The sequence below is a fragment of the Trematomus bernacchii genome, unplaced genomic scaffold, assembly GCF_902827165.1.
Source record: "Trematomus bernacchii unplaced genomic scaffold, fTreBer1.1, whole genome shotgun sequence".
In the NCBI taxonomy this organism is placed as follows: Eukaryota; Metazoa; Chordata; class Actinopteri; order Perciformes; family Nototheniidae; genus Trematomus; species Trematomus bernacchii.
Window position 1 is genome coordinate 745,014 of NW_022987800.1, and position 22,565 is coordinate 767,578.

The window sequence follows — 22,565 nt, forward strand, 5'->3', positions numbered from 1 at the left end:
CAGGCTGCTGGTTTTACCTTCCACTACTTTACTGCAGGAGAACTCGGGAGGTACAGAGTGGAGAGAAACACACAGCTTGTGTTTGAGCTGGACCTCTCCTCCGGAAGCACCTCACAGGGCTCAGGGTTTGAGAACAGAACATCTGTAGCCCCTCACTGGAGGACAGATGGAGACCTGACTCTGACCCTGCAGGGGGTGAAGCCCGAGGACCGAGGAGATTACTTTCTCTACGTCCTCAAGGACAGAAAGAGGGGACATCTGCAGGCTGTGAGGATGAGGGTCAGCCCTGCGCTGAATACACCAGAGGAGAGGAACCCGGAACAGATCACCTGCACCCCCCAGCCACCACGCGTGAGTACAACACTACAAATATTGATTATAAAATGCAGCTTATGGAAACCTCTTAGATATTATCGGACTTTAGGGTTTTGTTTAAGGTGTCATCATTTAGTTTCACATCATACTAAGTTCCTCTTGTTCTGTTTCCCCTGGAGCAGAAGAAGACCCTGTGGATCCCCATCGCCATCATCGCTGCTCTGGTTCTGGTTGCACTTGGTGTTGTGTGTAGGCAGAGGATCTGCAGATCAAATGTCTCATCCGGTGGAGGAAGATCTCCGACAGAAGAGGAGAGTCAACCCATCACAGACCCTCGTGTTCCAGAAGAGAATGGACACGCTTCATTAGCTTAATATTTATTTATAATGTCTTTTATTTTCACTGCACTTTCCCTTCGATGTCACACTTTTCCCCTCTCTCTGGGAAAATAAGGGATTTCTGAATCTGATCTTTTGCTTTGCCAATAAAATAATAAAATGTATTTGTGTTGTGTTTGTGTGCTGGACTGGAGGTGAATATATTTTCTCCAAAACATTTTAAAATAACCCAAATATTTTAAATTGAAAACCTGCATCTTGAAATAAATGCACATAAAATATTTCAAAAAGAATGATAATATAAATGGACGGTTGGAAACGAAATAAAAACCCAGTTCATCAGACGGTAACATCTCTTTGATAAACTGCGGGATGCTGTTTTTACACAGGGTTGAGGGCTACAGTGAGCACTTGTTGACTGATGGAAGCAGTGTGTGTGGCTCAAAGGGCCTTCCATAAATGTTAGGACTGCACACACAGTCTTGCAGTGTGAGGGTCGGTGTTAGAGTCGGTGCAGGTAACTCAGAGTTTAGGCAGTAATTGTTCAGCTGAGTTTGAAAAACTGACGAAACAAACTGCGAGCTCTCAAACGAGAGGGAGAGATATCACAGCGCGAGCTGCTGCTGTGGGGAGGGTGACGTTGTTCGAGTCGGCGCGCGCCTGACTTTACTCACAGGATTGTTTGAGCTGTGAGAGAGACGGAAGAATCCTCGAGATCCCATATGAGAGAGGGGGATGAGGCACTCATGTTCTCATTTGCTGATCAGACACACACAGAGAGAGGCGTACACATTCTTTTTTCAGCTGTGAGAGAGGGCTCGTGCCCGACAGCCGGCACCGTGAACACGGAAGCAGCCAATGAGGAGGAGGGAGTAACTATCCCTCCGAGAGCCGAGCAGGAGAGCGAGAGAGAAACAGCCTGAAAGAAGAGAGGAGACTTCAGCACAGTTTGAAAAAGGAAAGCAGTCTTCGTGTGGCTCAACGGGAGGATTTCTGGAAGAGAAATATGATGGGTGATCTTTTCGAGACAAAAACACATGAGGCAGAGGGAGAAAAGTTCCTCAAATATCAGGACTTCACAGTAATCATATGGCAATCTAAATGTGCTTTATGTACAACACATGTATGGACATTTCACCTTTCTAAATTATTGTTTTATTTATTATATTGGTTTTAGATAATAATAAACTAATAATCTCTCAGGAGCTCGTGTCTGAGTCTGTCTGTGGCTGCTTCCGCCTCTCTCTTTCGGCAGCTCGAAGAATCGCCCGTCTCTCTCACAGCTCAAACAATCCTGTGCGTAAAATCAGGCACGAGCCAACTCGAACGACCCCTCTCTCTGTCGAAGCTCTCGCGCCAACTCAATCCCTCTCATATGGAGCTCGTCGCTGCTTTCGCCGTTGGCTTCTCCAGTCTCACTCTCAGATCAAGATCCCTCCGCGTACAATCTGACACACCAAAAATAAAGTGGAACTCGGTCAGTTTGTCGTGTTTGAGCTGTTAAAGTTCAAGGACTCGAGTGATTCTGTCTCATAACCAGAAATCCTCCCGTTGAGCCTCACGAAGACCTTTTTCAAAATGTGCTGAAGTCTCCTCTCTTCTTTCAGGCTGTTTCCGTGTTTGCCTCTCGCGAAAAATCACACGCTCTCCTGCTCGGCTCTCGCTGCGTTAACTCACTCCTCACTGGCTGCTTCCAACTTCGCAGAGCCGGCTGTCGGGCACGAGCTCTCTCTCTCACAGCCTCCCTCTCTATGTGTGTCTGACCAGCCAATGAGAACATGTTGATGTGTGTCTTCACGGTGCCGGCTTTAGCGAGGCTCCCTCTTTCTCACAGCTGGGGAAAAAAGGCTGAATCTGAAAGAGCAGACTCCTCCCAAGCGAGATTCTGCCTCTCACTGCTCACTGAGAGAGAGAGCTCGTGGCCAACAGCCGGCCCCGTGAACACGGAAGCAGCCAATGAAGAGGAGGGAGTAACTATCCCTCCGAGAGCCGAGCAGGCTCTGTGTTGTGTCAAAACACTGGGTTCGATCCGGGTTTTTTTAGACACCGGCTCTAACTCCGCAGCAGACTCTCTACCTCGTAAAAAACTCTGGATCTAACCCTGTGCTTTGTCAAAACACAGGCTCTAAGCCGGTGCTTTGAGAGGGTCATAATCATATGGCAATCTAAATGTGCTTTATGTACAACACATGTGGACATTTCACCTTTCTAAATGATTGTTTTATTTATTATATTGGTTTTAGATAATAATATAACTAATACTCTCTCAGGAGCTCGTGTCTGAGTCTGTCTGTGGCTGCTTCCGCCTCTCTCTCTTTCGGCAGCTCGAGGATTCTTCCGTCTCTCTCACAGCTCAAACAATCCTGTGCGTAAAGTCAGGCACGAGCCAACTCGAACGACCCTCCCCACAGCAGCGGCTCGCGCTGTGAACCCTCTCCCTGTCGAAGCTCTCGCGTCAACTCAATCCCTCTCATATGGAGCTCGTCGCTGCTTTCGCCGTTGGCTTCTCCAGTCTCACTCTCAGATCAAGATCCCTCCGCGTACAATCTGACACACCAAAAATAAAGTTGAACTCGGTCAGTTTGTCGTGTTTGAGCTCTTAACATTCACGGACTCGAGTGATTCTGTCTCATAACCAGAAATCCTCCCGTTGAGCCTCACGAAGACCTTTTTCAAAATGTGCTGAAGTCTCCTCTCTTCAGGCTGTTTCCGTGTTTGCCTCTAACGTAAAATCACACGCTCTCCTGCTCGGCTCTCGCTGCGTTAACTCACTCCTCACTGGCTGCTTCCAACTTCGGGGAGCCGGCTGTCGGGCACGAGCTCTCTCTCTCACAGCCTCCCTCTCTCTGTGTGTCTGACCAGCCAATGAGAACATGTTGATCTGTGTCTTCACGGTGCCGGCTGTAGCGAGGCTCCCTCTTTCTCACAGCTGGGAAAAAAGGCCGAATCTGAAAGAGCAGACTCCTCCCAAACGAGATTCTGCCTCTCACTGCTCACTGAGAGAGAGAGCTCGTGGCCAATAGCCGGCCCCGTGAACACTGAAGCAGCCAACGAGGAGGAGGGAGTAACTATCCCTCCGAGAGCCGAGCAGGAGAGCGAGAGAGAAACAGTCTGAAAGAAGAGAGGAGACTTCAGCACAGTTTGAAAAAGGAAAGCAGTCTTCGTGTGGCTCAACGGGAGGATTTCTGGAAGAGAAATATGATGGGTGATCTTTTCGAGACAAAAACACATGAGGCAGAGGGAGAAAAGTTCCTCAAGTATCAGGACTTCACGGTAATCATATATCGCACTTTAAATATGCTTTTTGCACAACACATGTATGGACATTTCACCTTTCTAAATTATTGTTTTATTTAATATATTGGGCTTAAATCATAATAAACTATATAACTCTCTCAGGAGAGGTGCGCGAGTACTCTCCCACACAGCTGGGAAAATGCTGCATCCGCGAGCTTGCCGCACGAGAGAGGGATCTGATCTTTCAGAATTAGCCTTTTCCCCCCGAGCTGTGAGAGAGAGGTACCGGGCCCGACATTAAGCGTGGTGAATACACGGCTCAACAACCGCGAGCTTCCATCGAGAAGTCGAGCCCGAGCCCTCTCTCTGAAATCTCGGTTACAATAAACTTGGAATTCAGACTCCTCCCATAAATGTAACCGAAATCCGAAAGAGTAGGCTATTTAAAGAGAGAGCATTTGGAGAAGATTCAGTCTGACTTGGGCTGCACTCTGTGGACACCTGCTGTAACTGCACCTCTCTCAGCGCTCTGAAAGAATAGTATTAACGAGAGAGCACTTGTAATAAGCACAGGATCCAGACGAAGAAGACGAGATGGCAGCTCATACTTTGCGCATGTTCTTACTTATTGTCCACCTTCCTCTCGTAGGAGGCCTAGCTGTCGATACGATATTAGGAGACCGAGTTCAGTTTCCAGAGACTGAACAGTGCAGCGAGAGAGGAGCGACACTTCAGCACACTTTGACAGGTGGAAGCAGTCAGCCTGTGGCTCGTCTGGAGGATGTCTGGAAGCCGGCAGCAGGTTACAAAGACCGGATGAGTCCAAACGAGTCCGTGGTCTTAAACAGGAGCGACATCAACGACCAGGGACTGTACGGGCTAACCTGCGGCTCAGAGGAGAAACGTATCCATCTGAATGTCATCACATCCTCGGAGAAATCAGTGCCTGAGGGACAGGCTGCTGGTTTTACCTTCCACTACTTTACTGCAGGAGAACTCGGGAGGTACAGAGTGGAGAGAAACACACAGCTTGTGTTTGATCTGGACCTCTCCTCCGGAAGCACCTCACAGGGCTCAGGGTTTGAGAACAGAACATCTGTAGCCCCTCACTGGAGGTCAGATGGAGACCTGACTCTGACCCTGCAGGGGGTGAAGCCCGAGGACCGAGGAGATTACTTTCTCTACGTCCTCAAGGACAGAAAGAGGGGACATCTGCAGGCTGTGAGGATGAGGGTCAGCCCTGCACTGAATACACCAGAGGAGAGGAACCCGGAACAGATCACCTGCACCCCCCAGCCACCACGCGTGAGTATAACACTACAAATATTGATTATAAAATGCAGCTTATGGAAACCTCTTAGATATTATCGGACTTTAGGGTTTTGTTTAAGGTGTCATCTTTTAGTTTCACATCATACTAAGTTCCTCTTGTTCTGTTTCCCCTGGAGCAGAAGAAGACCCTGTGGATCACCATCGCCATCATCGCTGCTCTGGTTCTGGTTGCACTTGGTGTTGTGTGTAGGCAGAGGATCTGCAGATCAAATGTCTCATCCGGTGGAGGAAGATCTCTGACAGAAGAGGAGAGTCAACCCATCACAGACCCTCGTGTTCCAGAAGAGAATGGACACGCTTCATTAGCTTAATATTTATTTATAATGTCTTTTATTTTCACTGCACTTTCCCTTCGATGTCACACTTTTCCCCTCTCTCTGGGAAAATAAGGGATTCTGAATCTGATCTTTTGCTTTGCCAATAAAATAATAAAATGTATTTGTGTTGTGTTTGTGTGCTGGACTGGAGGTGAATATATTTTCTCCAAAACATTTTTAAAATAACCCAAATATTTAAAATTGAAAACCTGCATCTTGAAATAAATGCACATAAAATATTTCAAAAAGTATGATAATATAAATGGACGGTTGGAAACGAAATAAAAACCCAGCTCATCAGACGGTAACATCTCTTTGATAAACTGCGGGATGCTGTTTTTACGCAGGGTTGAGGGCTACAGTGAGCACTTGTTGACTGATGGAAGCAGTGTGTGTGGCTCAAAGGGCCTTCCATAAATGTTAGGACTGCGCACACAGTCTTGCAGTGTGAGGGTCGGTGTTAGAGTCGGTGCAGGTGACTCACATTTTACGCAGTCATTTTTCAGCTGAGTTTGAAAAACTGACGAAACAAACTGCGAGCTCTCAAACGAGAGGGAGAGACATCACAGCGCGAGCTGCTGCTGTGGGGAGGGTGACGTTCGTTCGAGTCGGCGCGCGCCTGACCTTTACTCACAGGATTGTTTGAGCTGTGAGAGAGACGGAAGAATCCTCGAGATCCCATTACGAGAGAGGGGGATGAGGCACTCATGTTCTCATTTGCTGATCAGACACACACAGAGAGAGAGGCGTACACATTCTTTTTTCAGCTGTGAGAGAGGGCTCGTGGCCCGACAGCCGGCACCGTGAACACGGAAGCAGCCAATTGAGGAGGAGGGAGTAACTATCCCTCCGAGAGCCGAGCAGGAGAGCGTGTGATTTTACGCGAGAGAGAAACAGTCTGAAAGAAGAGAGGAGACTTCAGCACAGTTTGAAAAGGAAAAGCAGTCTCGTGTGGCTCAACGGGAGGATTCTGGAAGAGAAATAGGATGGGTGATCTTTTCGAGACAAAACACATGAGGCAGAGGGAGAAAAGTTCCTCAATATCAGGACTTCACAGTAATCATATGGCAATCTAAATGTGCTTTATGTACAACACATGTGGACATTTCACCTTTCTAAATTATTGTTTTATTATTCTATTGGTTTTAGATAATAATAAACTAATAATCTCTCAGGAGCTCGTGTCTGAGTCTGTCTGTGGCTGCTTCCGCCTCTCTCTCTTTCGGCAGCCTAGAAGAATCGCCCCGTCTCTCTCACAGCTCAAAACAATCCTGTGCGTAAAGTCAGGCACGAGCCAACTCGAACGACCCCTCCCCCACAGCAGCGGCTCGCGCTGTGAACCCTCTCCCTGTCGAATCTCTCGCGCCAACTCAATCCCTCTCATATGGAGCTCGTCGCTGCTTTCGCCGTTGGCTTCTCCAGTCTCACTCTCAGATCAAGATCCCCTCCGCGTACAATCTGACACACCAAAATAAAGTTGAACTCGGTCAGTTTGTCGTGTTTGAGCTCTTAACATTCACGGGACTCGAGTGATTTCTGTCTCATAACCAGAAATCCTCCCGTTGAGCCTCACGAAGACCTTTTTTCAAAATGTGCTGACGTCTCCTCTCTTCAGGCTGTTTCTCCGTGTTTGCCTCTAAGTAAAATCACACTCTCTCCTGCTCGGCTCTCGCTGCGTTAACTCACTCCTCACTGGCTGCTTCCAACTTCGCAGAGCCGGCTGTCGGGCACGAGCTCTCTCTCTCTCACAGCCTCCCTCTCTGTGTGTCTGATCAGCCAATGAGAACATGTTGATCTGTGTCTTCACGGTGCCGGCTGTAACGAGGCTCCCTCTTTCTCACAGCTGGGGGAAAAAGGCCGAATCTGAAAGAGCAGACTCCTCCCAAACGAGATTCTGCCTCTCACTGCTCACTGAGAGAGAGAGAGCTCTCGCAGTCTGCTTGATCGGCTGCCTGATAAGAGGGATTGAGTGGGCGCGAGAGCTTCGACAGGGAGAGGGATCACAGCTGTTTGTTCTTGGAGTGTGAGTAAAGCCGGATGTGGCCTTATATGGCTGGGAATGCTCCTGTAATTTTCCATTTCCACCGCTGCTGGACTGCCACACAGTCTTGCAGTGTGAGGGTCGGTGTTAGAGTCGGTGCAGGTGACTCACATTTTACGCAGTAATTGTTCAGCTGAGTTTGAAAAACTGACGAAACAAACTGCGAGCTCTCAAACGAGAGGGAGAGACATCACAGCGCGAGCCGCTGCTGTGGGGAGGGTGACGTCGTTCGAGTCGGCGCGCGCCGGACTTTATGCACAGGATTGTTTGAGCTGTGAGAGAGACGGAAGAATCCTCGAGCTCCGGAACGAGAGAGAGGCGAAAGCAGCCAAAGACAGACTCAGACACGAGCTCCTGAGAGAGTGTATTAGTTTATTATTATTTAAACCCAATATAATAAATAAAACTATAATTTAGAAAGGTGAAATGTCCATACCTTTAGTGTGCATAAAGCATAATTTTAAACTGCCATTATGATTATTGTGAAGTCCTGATACTTGAGGAACTTTTCTCCCTCTGCCTCATGTGTTTTTGTCTCGAAAAGATCACCCATCATATTTCTCTTCCAGTTTTCCTTTTTCAAACTGTGCTGAAGTCTCCTCTCTTCTATCAGGCTGTTTCTCTCTCGCGTAAAATCCTTGATTTAAGTATAGGCTACCTCTGACATTTCCAAATTGACCAGGGTAACACAGGTACACATGCAGAGTAAACAATAAGGCTAATATACGTATATAGAAAAAATGATACAAAAAAACTAAAAGGTATAATTTTAATTAAAATATTTATCAAATTTGGTTTTGATATCCTTCTAATTTGTTATATTTTTAATAGTGTCATATTCTAAGTAAACATGTGGTTGGTCAACATTTGGTCTAGAATGCATTTCTTCTTGTGAATGGGACATATTCCCAAAAATGAAAAGTGTTAAAATGTGTATTAAATCCACCACCTTTAAAGTTTATTGAAATGTCCACATTCAGGTATTGATGGAATATGGTTTTCAATTATATTTACATTATTATTTATGAACTTAGATATTTTATAATGCTGCTACTTTGTTTTAAATCATGGATGTGCACTTTTTTTATTTGAATAACGTGTGCTTGCTTCTTTAATATGTTAATCCACTCATTACACTTGTGTCTTTTTATCCTCACTTTCCCTTTGCAGCATCTGTACATATCCTGCTGTGCGACAAATGAAGGATTTTTGATTCTTTGCCAATCAAATAAATGTAAAATGTGACCAGATGCTCGTGTTTTTCCCTGTGTGGAAATTGGATCACCGCGAGGGCCGGTGGAGGTTCGCGAGCTCCGGAACGAGAGAAAGGAGAGTTCATAGTTTATTATTATTTAAGCCCAATATAATAAATAAAACAATCATTTAGAAAGGTGAAATGTTCATACATGTGTTGTGCAAAAAGCCTATTTAAACTGCCATATGATTATTGTGATATTTGAGGAACTCTTCTCCCTCTACACTGTAAAAATATTCACCGTGAATTCACAATAAATACTTGGCCAAATTTTGCATGACTTTCACAGTAAGATTCACAGCAATTTACTGTGAATGTCTTCACAGCAATGTATTGTAATTTCACACCCATGATATTACAATACATTGCTGTGAATGTCTTCACAGCAATGCATTGTAATTTCACACCCATGATATTACAATACATTGCTGTGAATGTCTTCACAGCAATGTATTGTAATTTCACATCCATGATATTACAATGCATTATTGTAAAGGTAAAACTGTATACTGTAACTTCACAGCTTCAATGACTAAGGAATTACTGTGATATTACAGTATGTTACTGGGGAATTACATCATTTTGTTATACATGCATTACAACAAGGGCCTGTACTTTTACATTTCTATTGTGAAAGCAATGCAGGAGTTGCCAGTAATTTACTGTGAATGTACAATGTGTACTGTGAAAGCAATGCAGGAGTTGCCAGTAATTTACTGTGAATGTACAATGTGTACTGTGAAAGTAATGCAGATGAGTAGCCAGCAATTTACTATCAATTTACAATGATAGACGTGCATAACTGTAGTCCCCAGCTCCGGTCCTTCCTGGAGGAAGCTCATACAATGGTTTCCTGTCAAATACTATTGGATGACATGACTAATCACGTCATCCACATACAGCAAGCAAAAATGCACAAAAAGCATCTCACCCGTGAGTCCAGTTGGGTCAAATCAAATAGGCTACACTGTAAAAAAGAAAACTGCCAAACAAAAACCCTTAAATTAAAGTAAAATACTTTCACTGAAATAAGTGCTAAAGCAATTAATAAACAGGAATGTCCTTAAAGATTTTACAGGAAACATTGTAGTGTTACAGATGTTTCCTCTCTTTTCAAAATCCATTGTCTTAAAATGTTACATTCAAATACCTTAAATAAAGTTCTGATGAGAAAAACTGTTTTTTACATTTTTTTTATTAGATTTTTATGATCAAACACAAAAGCAAATGCAGAACCTAAAGTTCTACAGGTAGAATACTGTTATTTTACAGCTTTTTTCTAACATTTTCCAATCAAAGACGTTCAATAAAAAGACAGCACAAAATGTTCTGTAGGGAACAATTACTATAAAATGTTAAAACTTAAAATATAAAAATATTTGTAGAATTATACAACCATTAATGAATACAGCATTTAATATTTAAACATCTACTTATAAACAGTATAAACAAAAAGTAAGTTTAATTTTTTAAGATTACTTTGAAACATTCTCAACTGAAAATAACAGAAATTACAAAATGGCGACATATGTTCACATTGTCCATTTGAAGGAGCAGTGTGCAGGATTTAGTACGTCTAACAATGGTAGGTTCCAACCAATGGATAACTTGTTCACTCACCCTCCTATCCCAAGTTTGTAGGAGAATGTATATTGGCTGCAAAAAACTTGAGGCCCAATCATGTTTCCTCTGTCCATTCTGCGCTACTGTAGATGTGGCAGTGCAACCTAGAGGACAAAAAGACAACAATTAGTAAACCATAATGATGAATGTTATTATCAGCAGCTGCCAATAGATCCCCCATCTTGTATGATGGACCTTTGAAGCATACCTCGTGTTTTTGTCTTGAAAATAAATTTTCAAATGTTTGTTTTCCCACAGAGGGGAACAGCAGATAACAATGTATCAAAGACAGATGTTCTGATGAGCTGTGTTTTTATTTCGTTTCCAACCCTCCTATTATCCTCCAGACTTTTTTTAATCTGCATATTTATATTGTGTGAAGTAATTTCAAGTTGCAGGTTTTCAATGATGGGTTATTTTTTAAATGTTTGGGAGAGAATCAGTTCACCTTAAGTCCACCTCCAGCACACAAACACGCAAAACATGACATGTTATTATTTTATTGACAAAGATCGAGACAGGGGAAAGTGTTGCATCTAAGGGAAAGTGCAGTGGAAATAGTACATATTAAGCTGATGAAGCATGTCCATTCTCTTCTGGAACACGAGGGTCTGTGATAGGTTGACTCATCAGACATTTGATCTGCAGATCCTCTGCCTACACACAACACCAAGTGCAACCAGAACCAGAGCAGCGATGATGGCGAGGGTGAACCACGGGGTCTCCTTCTGCTCCAGTGAGGGGAAACAGAACAAGAGGAACTTAGTATGATCTGACTCGTTTGGACTCATCCGGTCTTTGTAACCTGCTGCCGGCTTCCAGACATCCAGATGAGCCACAGTCTGACTGCTTCCACCTGTCAAAGTGTGCTGAAGTGTCGCTCCTCTCTCCCTGCACTGTTCAGTCTCTGGAAACTGAACTCGGTCTCCTAATATCGTATCGACAGCTAGGCCTCCTACGAGAGAAAGGTGGACAATAAGTAAGAACATGCGCAAAGTATGAGCTGCCATCTTCAGTCTTCTTCGGTGTTGTCTGGATCCTGTGCTTTTTACAAATGCTCTCTCGTTATTCTTTCCGACCTTTGAGAGAGGGATCCGACTCCTTTTTTCAGAGCTGTGTGAGAGAGGTGGAGTTACAGCAGGTGTCCACAGAGTGCAGACTGGACCTGCTCCAAATGCTCTCTGTTTTATACTCTTTGTTTTCGGGTGTTCCGCCTACATTTGAAATGGTTCTACCCACATTGTACATTGTTGATGGTGTCCGCCTACATGTTTTAGTGTTACCTCATTTGGAAAAAGGAAAGCAGCCGAGCAGGAGAGCGTGTGATTTTATGCGAGAGAGAAACAGTCTGAAGGAAGAGAGGAGACTTCAGCACAGTTTGAAAAAGGAAAGCAGTCTTCGTGTGGCTCAACGGGAGGATTTCTGGAAGAGAAATACGATGGGTGATCTTTTCGAGACAAAAACACATGAGGCAGAGGGAGAAAAGTTCCTCAAGTATCAGGACTTCACAGTAATCATATGGCAATCTAAATGTGCTTTATGTACAACACATGTATGGACATTTCACCTTTCTAAATTATTGTTTTATTTATTATATTGGTTTTAGATAATAATAAACTAATAATCTCTCAGGAGCTCGTGTCTGAGTCTGTCTGTGGCTGCTTCCGCCTCTCTCTTTCGGCAGCTCGAAGAATCGCCCGTCTCTCTCACAGCTCAAACAATCCTGTGCGTAAAATCAGGCACGAGCCAACTCGAACGACCCCTCTCTCTGTCGAAGCTCTCGCGCCCACTCAATCCCTCTCATATGGAGCTCGTCGCTGCTTTCGCCGTTGGCTTCTCCAGTCTTATTCTCAGATCAAGATCCCTCCGCGTACAATCTGACACACCAAAAATAAAGTGGAACTCGGTCAGTTTGTCGTGTTTGAGCTGTTAAAGTTCAAGGACTCGAGTGATTCTGTCTCATAACCAGAAATCCTCCCGTTGAGCCTCACGAAGACCTTTTTCAAAATGTGCTGAAGTCTCCTCTCTTCTTTCAGGCTGTTTCCGTGTTTGCCTCTCGCGAAAAATCACACGCTCTCCTGCTCGGCTCTCGCTGCGTTAACTCACTCCTCACTGGCTGCTTCCAACTTCGCAGAGCCGGCTGTCGGGCACGAGCTCTCTCTCTCACAGCCTCCCTCTCTATGTGTGTCTGACCAGCCAATGAGAACATGTTGATGTGTGTCTTCACGGTGCCGGCTTTAGCGAGGCTCCCTCTTTCTCACAGCTGGGGAAAAAAGGCTGAATCTGAAAGAGCAGACTCCTCCCAAGCGAGATTCTGCCTCTCACTGCTCACTGAGAGAGAGAGCTCGTGGCCAACAGCCGGCTCCGTGAACACGGAAGCAGCCAATGAAGAGGAGGGAGTAACTATCCCTCCGAGAGCCGAGCAGGCTCTGTGTTGTGTCAAAACACTGGGTTAGATCCGGGTTTTTTTAGACACCACCTCTAACTCCGCAGCAGACTCTCTACCTCGTAAAAAACTCTGGATCTAACCCTGTGCTTTGTTAAAACACAGGCTCTAAGCCGGTGCTTTGAGAGGGTCATAATCATATGGCAATCTAAATGTGCTTTATGTACAACACATGTGGACATTTCACCTTTCTAAATGATTTTTTTATTTATTATATTGGTTTTAAATAATAATAAACTAATAATCTCTCAGGAGCTCGTGTCTGAGTCTGTCAGTGGCTGCTTCCGCCTCTCTCTCTTTCGGCAGCTCGAAGAATCGCCCGTCTCTCTCACAGCTCAAACAATCCTGTGCGTAAAATCAGGCGCGACCCAACTCGAACGACCCTCCCCACAGCAGCTCGCGGTGTGACCCCTCTCCCTGACGAAGCTCTCACTGCATGTGGAGCTCGTCGCTGTTCCGGGAGTTCGGGAGGCGGAGCTTAGATAGTCCGACGAACTAGCTCCGCTTCCCGAAAATTGAAACAGACCAGACACATAAATAGTGGAGCATGTCAGTCCTTCTTCAGTTGAGCGGAGCTGAGGAAAGCTGCTGTGTCTAAAACTCTCGTACTGTGATGCTGAACACGGAAGCAGCCAATGAGGAGGAGGGAGTAACTATCCCTCGGAGAGCCGAGCAGGCTCTGTGTTGTGTCAAAACACTGGGTTAGATCCGGGTTTTTTTTAGACACCGGCTCCAACTCCGCAGCAGACTCTCTACCTCGTAAACAACTCTGGATCTAACCCTGTGCTTTGTCAAAACACAGGCTCTAAGCCGGTGCTTTGAGAGGGTCATAATCATATGGCAATCTAAATGTGCTTTATGTACAACACATGTGGACATTTCACCTTTCTAAATGATTGTTTTATTTATTATATTGGTTTTAGATAATAATAAACTAATACTCTCTCAGGAGCTCGTGTCTGAGTCTGTCTGTGGCTGCTTCCGCCTCTCTCTCTTTCGGCAGCTCGAGGATTCTTCCGTCTCTCTCACAGCTCAAACAATCCTGTGCGTAAAGTCAGGCACGAGCCAACTCGAACGACCCTCCCCACAGCAGCGGCTCGCGCTGTGAACCCTCTCCCTGTCGAAGCTCTCGCGCCAACTCAATCCCTCTCATATGGAGCTCGTCGCTGCTTTCGCCGTTGGCTTCTCTAGTCTCACTCTCAGATCAAGATCCCTCCGCGTACAATCTGACACACCAAAAATAAAGTTGAACTCGGTCAGTTTGTCGTGTTTGAGCTCTTAACATTCACGGACTCGAGTGATTCTGTCTCATAACCAGAAATCCTCCCGTTGAGCCTCACGAAGACCTTTTTCAAAATGTGCTGAAGTCTCCTCTCTTCAGGCTGTTTCCGTGTTTGCCTCTAACGTAAAATCACACGCTCTCCTGCTCGGCTCTCGCTGCGTTAACTCACTCCTCACTGGCTGCTTCCAACTTCGGGGAGCCGGCTGTCGGGCACGAGCTCTCTCTCTCACAGCCTCCCTCTCTCTGTGTGTCTGACCAGCCAATGAGAACATGTTGAGCTGTGTCTTCACGGTGCCGGCTATAGCGAGGCTCCCTCTTTCTCACAGCTGGGAAAAAAGGCCGAATCTGAAAGAGCAGACTCCTCCCAAACGAGATTCTGCCTCTCACTGCTCACTGAGAGAGAGAGCTCGTGGCCAACAGCCGGCCCCGTGAACACGGAAGCAGCCAATGAGGAGGAGGGAGTAACTATCCCTCCGAGAGCCGAGCAGGAGAGCGAGAGAGAAACAGTCTGAAAGAAGAGAGGAGGCTTCAGCACAGTTTGAAAAAGGAAAGCAGTCTTCGTGTGGCTCAACGGGAGGATTTCTGGAAGAGAAATATGATGGGTGATCTTTTCGAGACAAAAACACATGAGGCAGAGGGAGAAAAGTTCCTCAAGTATCAGGACTTCACGGTAATCATATATCGCACTTTAAATATGCTTTTTGCACAACACATGTATGGACATGTCACCTTTCTAAATTATTGTTTTATTTATTATATTGGGCTTAAATCATAATAAACGATATAACTCTCTCAGGAGAGGTGCGCGAGTACTCTCCCACACAGCTGGGAAAATGCTGCATCCGCGAGCTTGCCGCACGAGAGAGGGATCTGATCTTTCAGAATTAGCCTTTTCCCCCGAGCTGTGAGAGAGAGGTACCGGGCCCGACATTCAGCGTGGTGAATACACGGCTCAACAACCGCGAGCTTCCATCGAGAAGTCGAGCCCGAGCCCTCTCTCTGAAATCTCGGTTACAATAAACTTGGAATTCAGACTCCTCCCATAAATTTAACCGAAATCAAAGAGTATTTAAAGAGAGAGCATTTGGAGAAGATTCAGTCTGACTTGGGCTGCACTCTGTGGACACCTGCTGTAACTGCACCTCTCTCAGCGCTCTGAAAGAATAGTATTAACGAGAGAGCACTTGTAATAAGCACAGGATCCAGACGAAGAAGACGAGATGGCAGCTCATACTTTATGCATGTTCTTACTTATTGTCCACCTTCCTCTCGTAGGAGGCCTAGCTGTCGATACGATATTAGGAGACCAAGTTCAGTTTCCAGAGACTGAACAGTGCAGGGAGACAGGAGCGACACTTCAGCACACTTTGACAGGTGGAAGCAGTCAGCCTGTGGCTCGTCTGGAGGATGTCTGGAAGCCGGCAGCAGGTTACAAAGACCGGATGAGTCCAAACGAGTCCGTGGTCTTAAACAGGAGCAACATCAACGACCAGGGACTGTACGGGCTAACCTGCGGCTCAGAGGAGAAACGTATCCATCTGAATGTCATCACATCCTCTGAGAAATCAGTGCCTGAGGGACAGGCTGCTGGTTTTACCTTCCACTACTTTACTGCAGGAGAACTCGGGAGGTACAGAGTGGAGAGAAACACACAGCTTGTGTTTGAGCTGGACCTCTCCTCCGGAAGCACCTCACAGGGCTCAGGGTTTGAGAACAGAACATCTGTAGCCCCTCACTGGAGGACAGATGGAGACCTGACTCTGACCCTGCAGGGGGTGAAGCCCGAGGACCGAGGAGATTACTTTCTCTACGTCCTCAAGGACAGAAAGAGGGGACATCTGCAGGCTGTGAGGATGAGGGTCAGCCCTGCGCTGAATACACCAGAGGAGAGGAACCCGGAACAGATCACCTGCACCCCCCAGCCACCACGCGTGAGTACAACACTACAAATATTGATTATAAAATGCAGCTTATGGAAACCTCTTAGATATTATCGGACTTTAGGGTTTTGTTTAAGGTGTCATCATTTAGTTTCACATCATACTAAGTTCCTCTTGTTCTGTTTCCCCTGGAGCAGAAGAAGACCCCGTGGATCACCATCGCCATCATCGCTGCTCTGGTTCTGGTTGCACTTGGTGTTGTGTGTAGGCAGAGGATCTGCAGATCAAATGTCTCATCCGGTGGAGGAAGATCTCTGACAGAAGAGGAGAGTCAACCCATCACAGACCCTCGTGTTCCAGAAGAGAATGGACACGCTTCATTAGCTTAATATTTATTTATAATGTCTTTTATTTTCACTGCACTTTCCCTTCGATGTCACACTTTTCCCCTCTCTCTGGGAAAATAAGGGATTTCTGAATCTGATCTTTTGCTTTGCCAATAAAATAATAAAATGTATTTGTGTTGTGTTTGTGTGCTGGACTGGAGGTGAATATATTTTCTCCAAAACATTTTAAAATAACCCAAATATTTTAAATTGAAAACCTGCATCTTGAAATAAATGCACATAAAATATTTAAAAAAGAATGATAATATAAATGGACGGTTGGAAACGAAATAAAAACCCAGCTCATCAGACGGTAACATCTCTTTGATAAACTGCGGGATGCTGTTTTTACACAGGGTTGAGGGCTACAGTGAGCACTTGTTGACTGATGGAAGCAGTGTGTGTGGCTCAAAGGGCCTTCCATAAATGTTAGGACTGCGCACACAGTCTTGCAGTGTGAGGGTCGGTGTTAGAGTCGGTGCAGGTAACTCAGAGTTTAGGCAGTAATTGTTCAGCTGAGTTTGAAAAACTGACGAAACAAACTGCGAGCTCTCAAACGAGAGGGAGAGACATCACAGCGCGAGCCGCTGCTGTGGGGAGGGTGACGTTGTTCGAGTCGGCGCGCGCCTGACTTTACTCACAGGATTGTTTGAGCTGTGAGAGAGACGGACTTTACTCACAGGATTGTTTGAGCTGAGAGAGACGGACGCATCCTCGAGCTCCCATACGAGGGGGGGATCACCGCGAGGGCCGGTGGAGGTTCGCGAGCTCCGGAACGAGAGAGAGGCGAAAGCAGCCAAAGACAGACTCCCGAGAGAGTGTATTAGTTTATTATTATTTAAACCCAATATAATAAATAAAACAATAATTTAGAAAGGTGCCTTTTCTGACAAATAGAAAAGGCCATGGCTATTTTTTTTTTATAAACCAGATGAAAACATTGAGACAAAATCTCATTTGCAATGCTGACCTGGCCAAGAAGGCAGCAACGTTACACGTTCTTACACATAACACCACTAGATTTTGAGACAATCTCAAGCTTGCGAGCTTGTCCCAAAACCTAGTGAGGACTCCCCTAGACTCCCGAAACGTAGTTTATTTGTATTTATTTTTAGTGCTCGCGAGCCTAATTTATTTATATATACTCTTTGTTTCACTCTTTGACTATAAACAGCGATTGGAATCCTACAGAAATCACAGTTTTGTCATTTTGCAGACACCTCGTGCCTAAAAAAGAGGCCATGTGTGGATCATGACGCAGTCGATTTACACTGAGGTGCACAATGGGCAGGATTTAATACCTTTATTTATTATTTGTTAGAATAACATTTCCCATGGTCAGCACGCCAACCCAAATCTAATAATGTTTAAAGGCAAAATATGAATGCGGGAAAATCTTAAAACAGGTTTAAATATCCTAATTCTGGGAATTGAAAAGACAAATTGTTTAAAGGCCAAAGAGTAATATTCTCTTATTTTCTATGTTTTTTAAAATTATTTATGCTTTTTAATGACGGTCTTTAAATGCCATTTTTTAAATGTATTTCAACTGCACTGTTTCTTAATTATCTTAATGTCTTTAATTTTTGGAAAGCAAGGCAAGGCAAGTTACCAACACGTAAGAAACTTAATTATTTCCTTGAATCAACAAATCAAAAGGCTATAACAGCAGTTCATTACAACATTAGACACAATGAATATAATGATTGTTTGCGTATACTGCTTAGAAAACCAAGGTGGTGCAGTGCAAGTGAAATGTTTTGTAATGCACGAGTCAACACGTTGCTCTCGAGAAATCTGATGTACAAATTCATCTGTCGATTGAATGTTTCTCATAACTCTGTCATTATGCTGCTTTCAAATCCGTGTCTCAGTGCTATACGATACCAGTCACCTCTGTGGAAACATTGGTATAACTGCCTTTTTAAATTTATATTTGAGTGTTGTATGTCTTTTAATAATGGACCAAGAGTCTCTTTAAATAAAAGCTGATGATGAATACAGGCAGGGGTGAGTCTACCTGATAGTACATATTTCTAATGACAGAACAAAGCCAAAGTAAACAACCAACCGCGAAAGTATTCATGATGTTTGTCATCATGCAGCCACGGCGGGCATAAAAGAGTATTTCTTACCATGGGAGGAAGGTAGTTTTACATCAAGGTGCATGCATGACGTGATTTAATGTGCCAAAGACAGCAGAGTTAAAGTTCATCATTGCTCGGGCCTTTTAACCCCAGAAACAGTCTCTCCACTGGGTCCACTCTGCAGGAAGTAGACCTAAATGGAAGCTTATCCGTGATTAAACTTCACTTGCATTTCTCCCGTGGTTCCATCATATATTTAATTACACCGGTTTATTGTTGATCTTCTACGGCTGCAAACATTTCGCAGCAGCGAGCAAACAAACATTTTCAACTTTAAAAAACACACAAAAGTCAAAGTTCAACCCGCCCACACTGATCTGATATTCCAGGCTTTTCATTGGCCAGGATTTACACCAATACAAATACATATCCTGATTGGATCTGGGCCTATCCGGGCCTTCCCTTTGCTGCGCCTTCAATGGTGAGTCGGTCCTTCTTGCAGTAACAGATGTTACAACTGAATCTGTTGTGGGTAACATTTCCACATTAAACATGTCAAACAATGACTGGACCTATAGACCTAAAACCTGCGTTAGTGTTGTGTGCCAGAAGGGGGCATATCAGTACATTCTTTGTACTGTTTCTGTTTCTGATGTTATAAAGCGTCTTTGAGCACCAGGAAAAGCGCTATAAAACGTACATTTATTATTATTATTATTATTATTATTATTATTATTATTATTATTATTATTATTATTATTATTATTATTATTATTATTATGGTGCAGGCATTAAAGTCCTGACTGCTCTGGGGACTTCCTATAGCCATTATAGGAAGTCCTTTTTTTGTTTTCTTTCTAACATTTTTTAAATGTTGGTGAACATTTTGTTGTTTGTTAGACTCTGCACAAATAAATATACCTGCTGTAAGTTATATGCTTGGTGGTTTGTTCAAATAATTGGTTAATAAAAACTCAATCAAAATGAATAAATTCCACACATTTACTTATTATAATTATGTTTTATAAACTCAATTTATTCAGGACTTTCTAATCAAATTGTTGTGATTCAAATCTATTTAATTATATTAATTGTCACTTTGTTGCCACCATTTTTTAAAGTAACTATTGGTCACAGTTTTTACAGCGCAGTAGCTGTTTTAAAATGTATTAAATTGTCTTATTGTGCCCCCTGGTGCCCACATTTGAAATACTGGTGCCGGTATAGTCTTCTTTCAAGGTTCAAGGTTCAAGGTTCTTTATTGTCAAACTGACATAGCTACAGAGTAATTATGTCGTTGAAAATCTTATGTCACAGGCTTCTCCAACAACAATAAAAAAAAGTCCATATTTACTAATAACAAAAAAGAAAATGTATTGGCATGAACTTAGCAACCTGGTCGTATAAAAAATATATAAAAGTTAGCTCCACATTTACCTGGATCACATTAAAATGTTGTAAGTATATTAGTGATATAATTTGCCTGATATTATAAAAAAATGCACAATAAGTACTTTTATTTTTGGAAATTTAAATGTACTTTAGACTAAAGTAAAATCCTGAATGCATCTTTTTTTCCTTTCCTGCAGTTTGGTACAACTCATTTTACTTGAAGTACTTTCTCCATCACTGACCACTTATTTTGATGTCTTCCTATACTGAAGAAAAACAACAAAGAAACCCTGCTCAGCTCTCATTCAAGCAGCGGCATGGAATCATCTTCAGGTACATTTGCCAGAGGAGAGAAGCGGTTAACGGACAGTAATGGGTGGGAGAAGGTTTTTCTACGTTGAGGTTTGGCACCGTTTGAATGTGATCCAGACTCGGACATGCTCATCGAACGCTGAACCTGCGAGGAAGAGGAGGCTGAAGGAGAACTGGGGACACTTCGAAAGGTTGTGAATCGCCTCAAAAACGGGTCGGTGCCAGTATGCAGGGACCAGCGGTCGAGGCTGGCCCGTGGAGATGTCACACCACAGCTTTGCGCCCAAGTCACCGACCGTGACCTCCTCCAGGCGTAATCCTGTGTCCGAGGCCATGAGGGTCTGGACCCCGTGGTCAGAGGCCTGGTCCGTGCCCATGCGGAGGTAATCGAGGCCCAGCTGTACAGCTCTGATGACCGCTCTGGAGAGGCAGTCCGCGACCACGTTAGCCTTACCAGCGATGTGTTGGATGTCCGTGGTGTATGTATGAGAGCTGGTGTTGCTGGTGGGCGGACCACGGCTCGGCCACCTTGGACATGCAGAATGTGAGTGGCATGTGGTCCACGAACACCGTAAACTCATGGCCTTCCAGCAGGAAACGGAAGTGGCGAATCGCCAACCAGAGGCCAAGGAGTTCCCTGTCGAACGCACTGTACTTGCGCTCCCTGGGGGTTAACTGGCGACTGAAAAAGGCGAGCGGTTGCCAGGCGCCGTCGACCCATTGTTCATGCACTGCACCTACAGATTAGTCAGACACGTCGGTGGTGATAGTGATGGGGGCCTTGTGTGACGGGTGAGCCAACATGGCGACTTCGCTGAGGGCGGCTTTGGTGGCATCAAAGGCAGTCTCCCTTTCAGCCGTCCAGTCTATGGCCCGAACAGCCCGAACAGCCCGAACGGCGTAACCACCGCAGTTTTGGGGACATCTGAGGGGTGCACCGGAAACTGGTGGTAGCCCCGCACCAGATCCACTTTGGAGAAGACCAGCTTGCCCGCCAGGTGTGCAGAGAAGTCCTGGATTTGAGGACTGGGTAGCGGTCTGGCGTAGTGGCGTCGTTAAGGCGGCGGTAGTCACCACACGGTCGCCAGCCGCCGGCTGGTTTAGGGACCATGTGGAGCGGTGAGGCCCAAGTTGGGCTGTCTGAGCGGCGGATGATGCCAAGACGCTCCATGTTGTCGAACTCCGACTTGGCGACCGCCAGCATGTCAGGGTTGAGCCATCGGGCTCTAGCGTAGACTGGGGGGCCTTTAGTGTCAATGTGGTGCTCGACCCTGTTTGGTAGTGGCGGCGAAAAAGGTGGGCTGCGTCAAGTCGGGAAACTCACTGAGAAGGTGTTGATACTTGTCACCCTGTGAGAGTGAGCTGGAGAGCCCACTGAATGATGCTTCGCCGCGGGCACATGGGAACGAGGCAAACGTCACTGCGTCCACAAGGCGGATTTTCTTGACGTCTACCAGTAGTCCGTGAGCGCACAGGAAGTCTGCGCCGAGGAGGGGGAAGGAGATGTCGGCCGTGACGAAATCCCACGTAAACCACTGGCCCTCGAAACACCGGTCCACTGCCTTTGTGCCATAGGTGCGAATAGGGGAGTCGTTAGCGGACGTTAAAGGTGGGCCGTGGCCCCCACCAGCGGCTTCTTCTTAAACCAGCTATCCCGACCAGCTAATGGTGACCAGCTAGACCACTGTGACCAAACCAGCTATCCTGACCAGCTAGACCACTGTGACCACCAGCTTTTACCAGCTAAACCAGCTATCCCGACCAGCTAATGGTGACCAGCTAGACCACTGTGACCAAACCAGCTATCCTGACCAGCTAAAGTGTCCAAAACCCCTCTAAACCAGCAAACTAATCCAGCCTAATATTGTCAGCCTGACCAGCCAGACCATCCTTGTTGGTCTAAGCTGGTGTTTTCAGCAGGGTACGTAGCCTCGATTAAAGCAAACAGAAGAAGACGACATACAAACCACCGCAGCCCGGACTTACCGGAGCAGCGGGGGAGTGATGAGGTATCTAGAGATCTGAGTCCAGCGGGCTGCTTGTGTTTCTGTTCATCAGGACATCATATGACCAGCAGATCCTGTGTGAACGCTGCCTCTACGTTAGTCAGTGGACGTCTGACCACATGCACACTAACTTATATTGCAGCTATGGGCTATACTTTGGTTTAAATTGTGTGAATAAACTAGCTAGAGAGCTAAAGTTAATTACATTCATCAAATCAAAGATATTCTGCACATCTTCAGAATTCTTTGTCAGCTTTGTTTTAGGCCTATAGCTCAAAAACGTAATTTATATTATTTTTTCTTCATGTGTTGCTTG

The 22,565-nt window shown here is 45.2% G+C and overlaps 3 protein-coding genes across 8 annotated transcripts in view; all 3 read left to right on the forward strand.

Annotated features, from left to right (window-relative positions):
- LOC117497953 (erythroid membrane-associated protein-like) overlaps nucleotides 1–22,565 on the forward strand; it is a 65,034-nt gene that overhangs the window by 36,324 nt on the left and 6,145 nt on the right. The window lies entirely within an intron of this gene.
- Nucleotides 1,497–5,716, forward strand: LOC117497956. 4 transcript variants are annotated; one of them, XM_034149996.1, is made up of 3 exons: nucleotides 1,497–1,776; nucleotides 4,540–5,195; nucleotides 5,342–5,716. In XM_034149996.1, the coding sequence occupies exons 2-3, from the start codon at nucleotides 4,707–4,709 to the stop codon at nucleotides 5,531–5,533; spliced, it is 681 nt and encodes a 226-aa protein (XP_034005887.1). In that variant the 5' UTR covers nucleotides 1,497–1,776; nucleotides 4,540–4,706; the 3' UTR covers nucleotides 5,534–5,716. The 4 variants fall into 4 exon arrangements, with proteins under 4 accessions (XP_034005887.1, XP_034005888.1, XP_034005886.1 ...); XM_034149997.1 differs by having other exon boundaries at nucleotides 1,497–1,734; XM_034149995.1 differs by lacking the exon at nucleotides 1,497–1,776 and adding an exon at nucleotides 2,919–3,926.
- LOC117497954 lies at nucleotides 12,937–16,639 on the forward strand. 3 transcript variants are annotated; one of them, XM_034149993.1, is made up of 3 exons: nucleotides 12,939–14,856; nucleotides 15,462–16,117; nucleotides 16,261–16,639. In XM_034149993.1, exons 2-3 carry the CDS (start codon nucleotides 15,629–15,631, stop codon nucleotides 16,453–16,455), a joined length of 684 nt encoding a protein of 227 aa, XP_034005884.1. In that variant the 5' UTR covers nucleotides 12,939–14,856; nucleotides 15,462–15,628; the 3' UTR covers nucleotides 16,456–16,639. The 3 variants fall into 3 exon arrangements, with proteins under 3 accessions (XP_034005882.1, XP_034005884.1, XP_034005883.1); XM_034149991.1 differs by having other exon boundaries at nucleotides 12,937–16,117; XM_034149992.1 differs by having other exon boundaries at nucleotides 12,944–16,117; nucleotides 16,264–16,639.

Bases quoted from the DNA above. Each gene is read 5' to 3' on its own strand.
- LOC117497956 (XM_034149994.1), top strand. From the start codon at position 4,485: ATGGCAGCTCATACTTTGCGCATGTTCTTACTTATTGTCCACCTTCCT. The intron at 5,196-5,341 runs GTGAGTATAACA...CCCCTGGAGCAG, and splicing joins GCACCCCCCAGCCACCACGC to AAGAAGACCCTGTGGATCAC.
- LOC117497954 (XM_034149991.1), top strand. From the start codon at position 15,407: ATGGCAGCTCATACTTTATGCATGTTCTTACTTATTGTCCACCTTCCT. The intron at 16,118-16,260 runs GTGAGTACAACA...TTTCCCCTGGAG, and splicing joins GCACCCCCCAGCCACCACGC to CAGAAGAAGACCCCGTGGAT.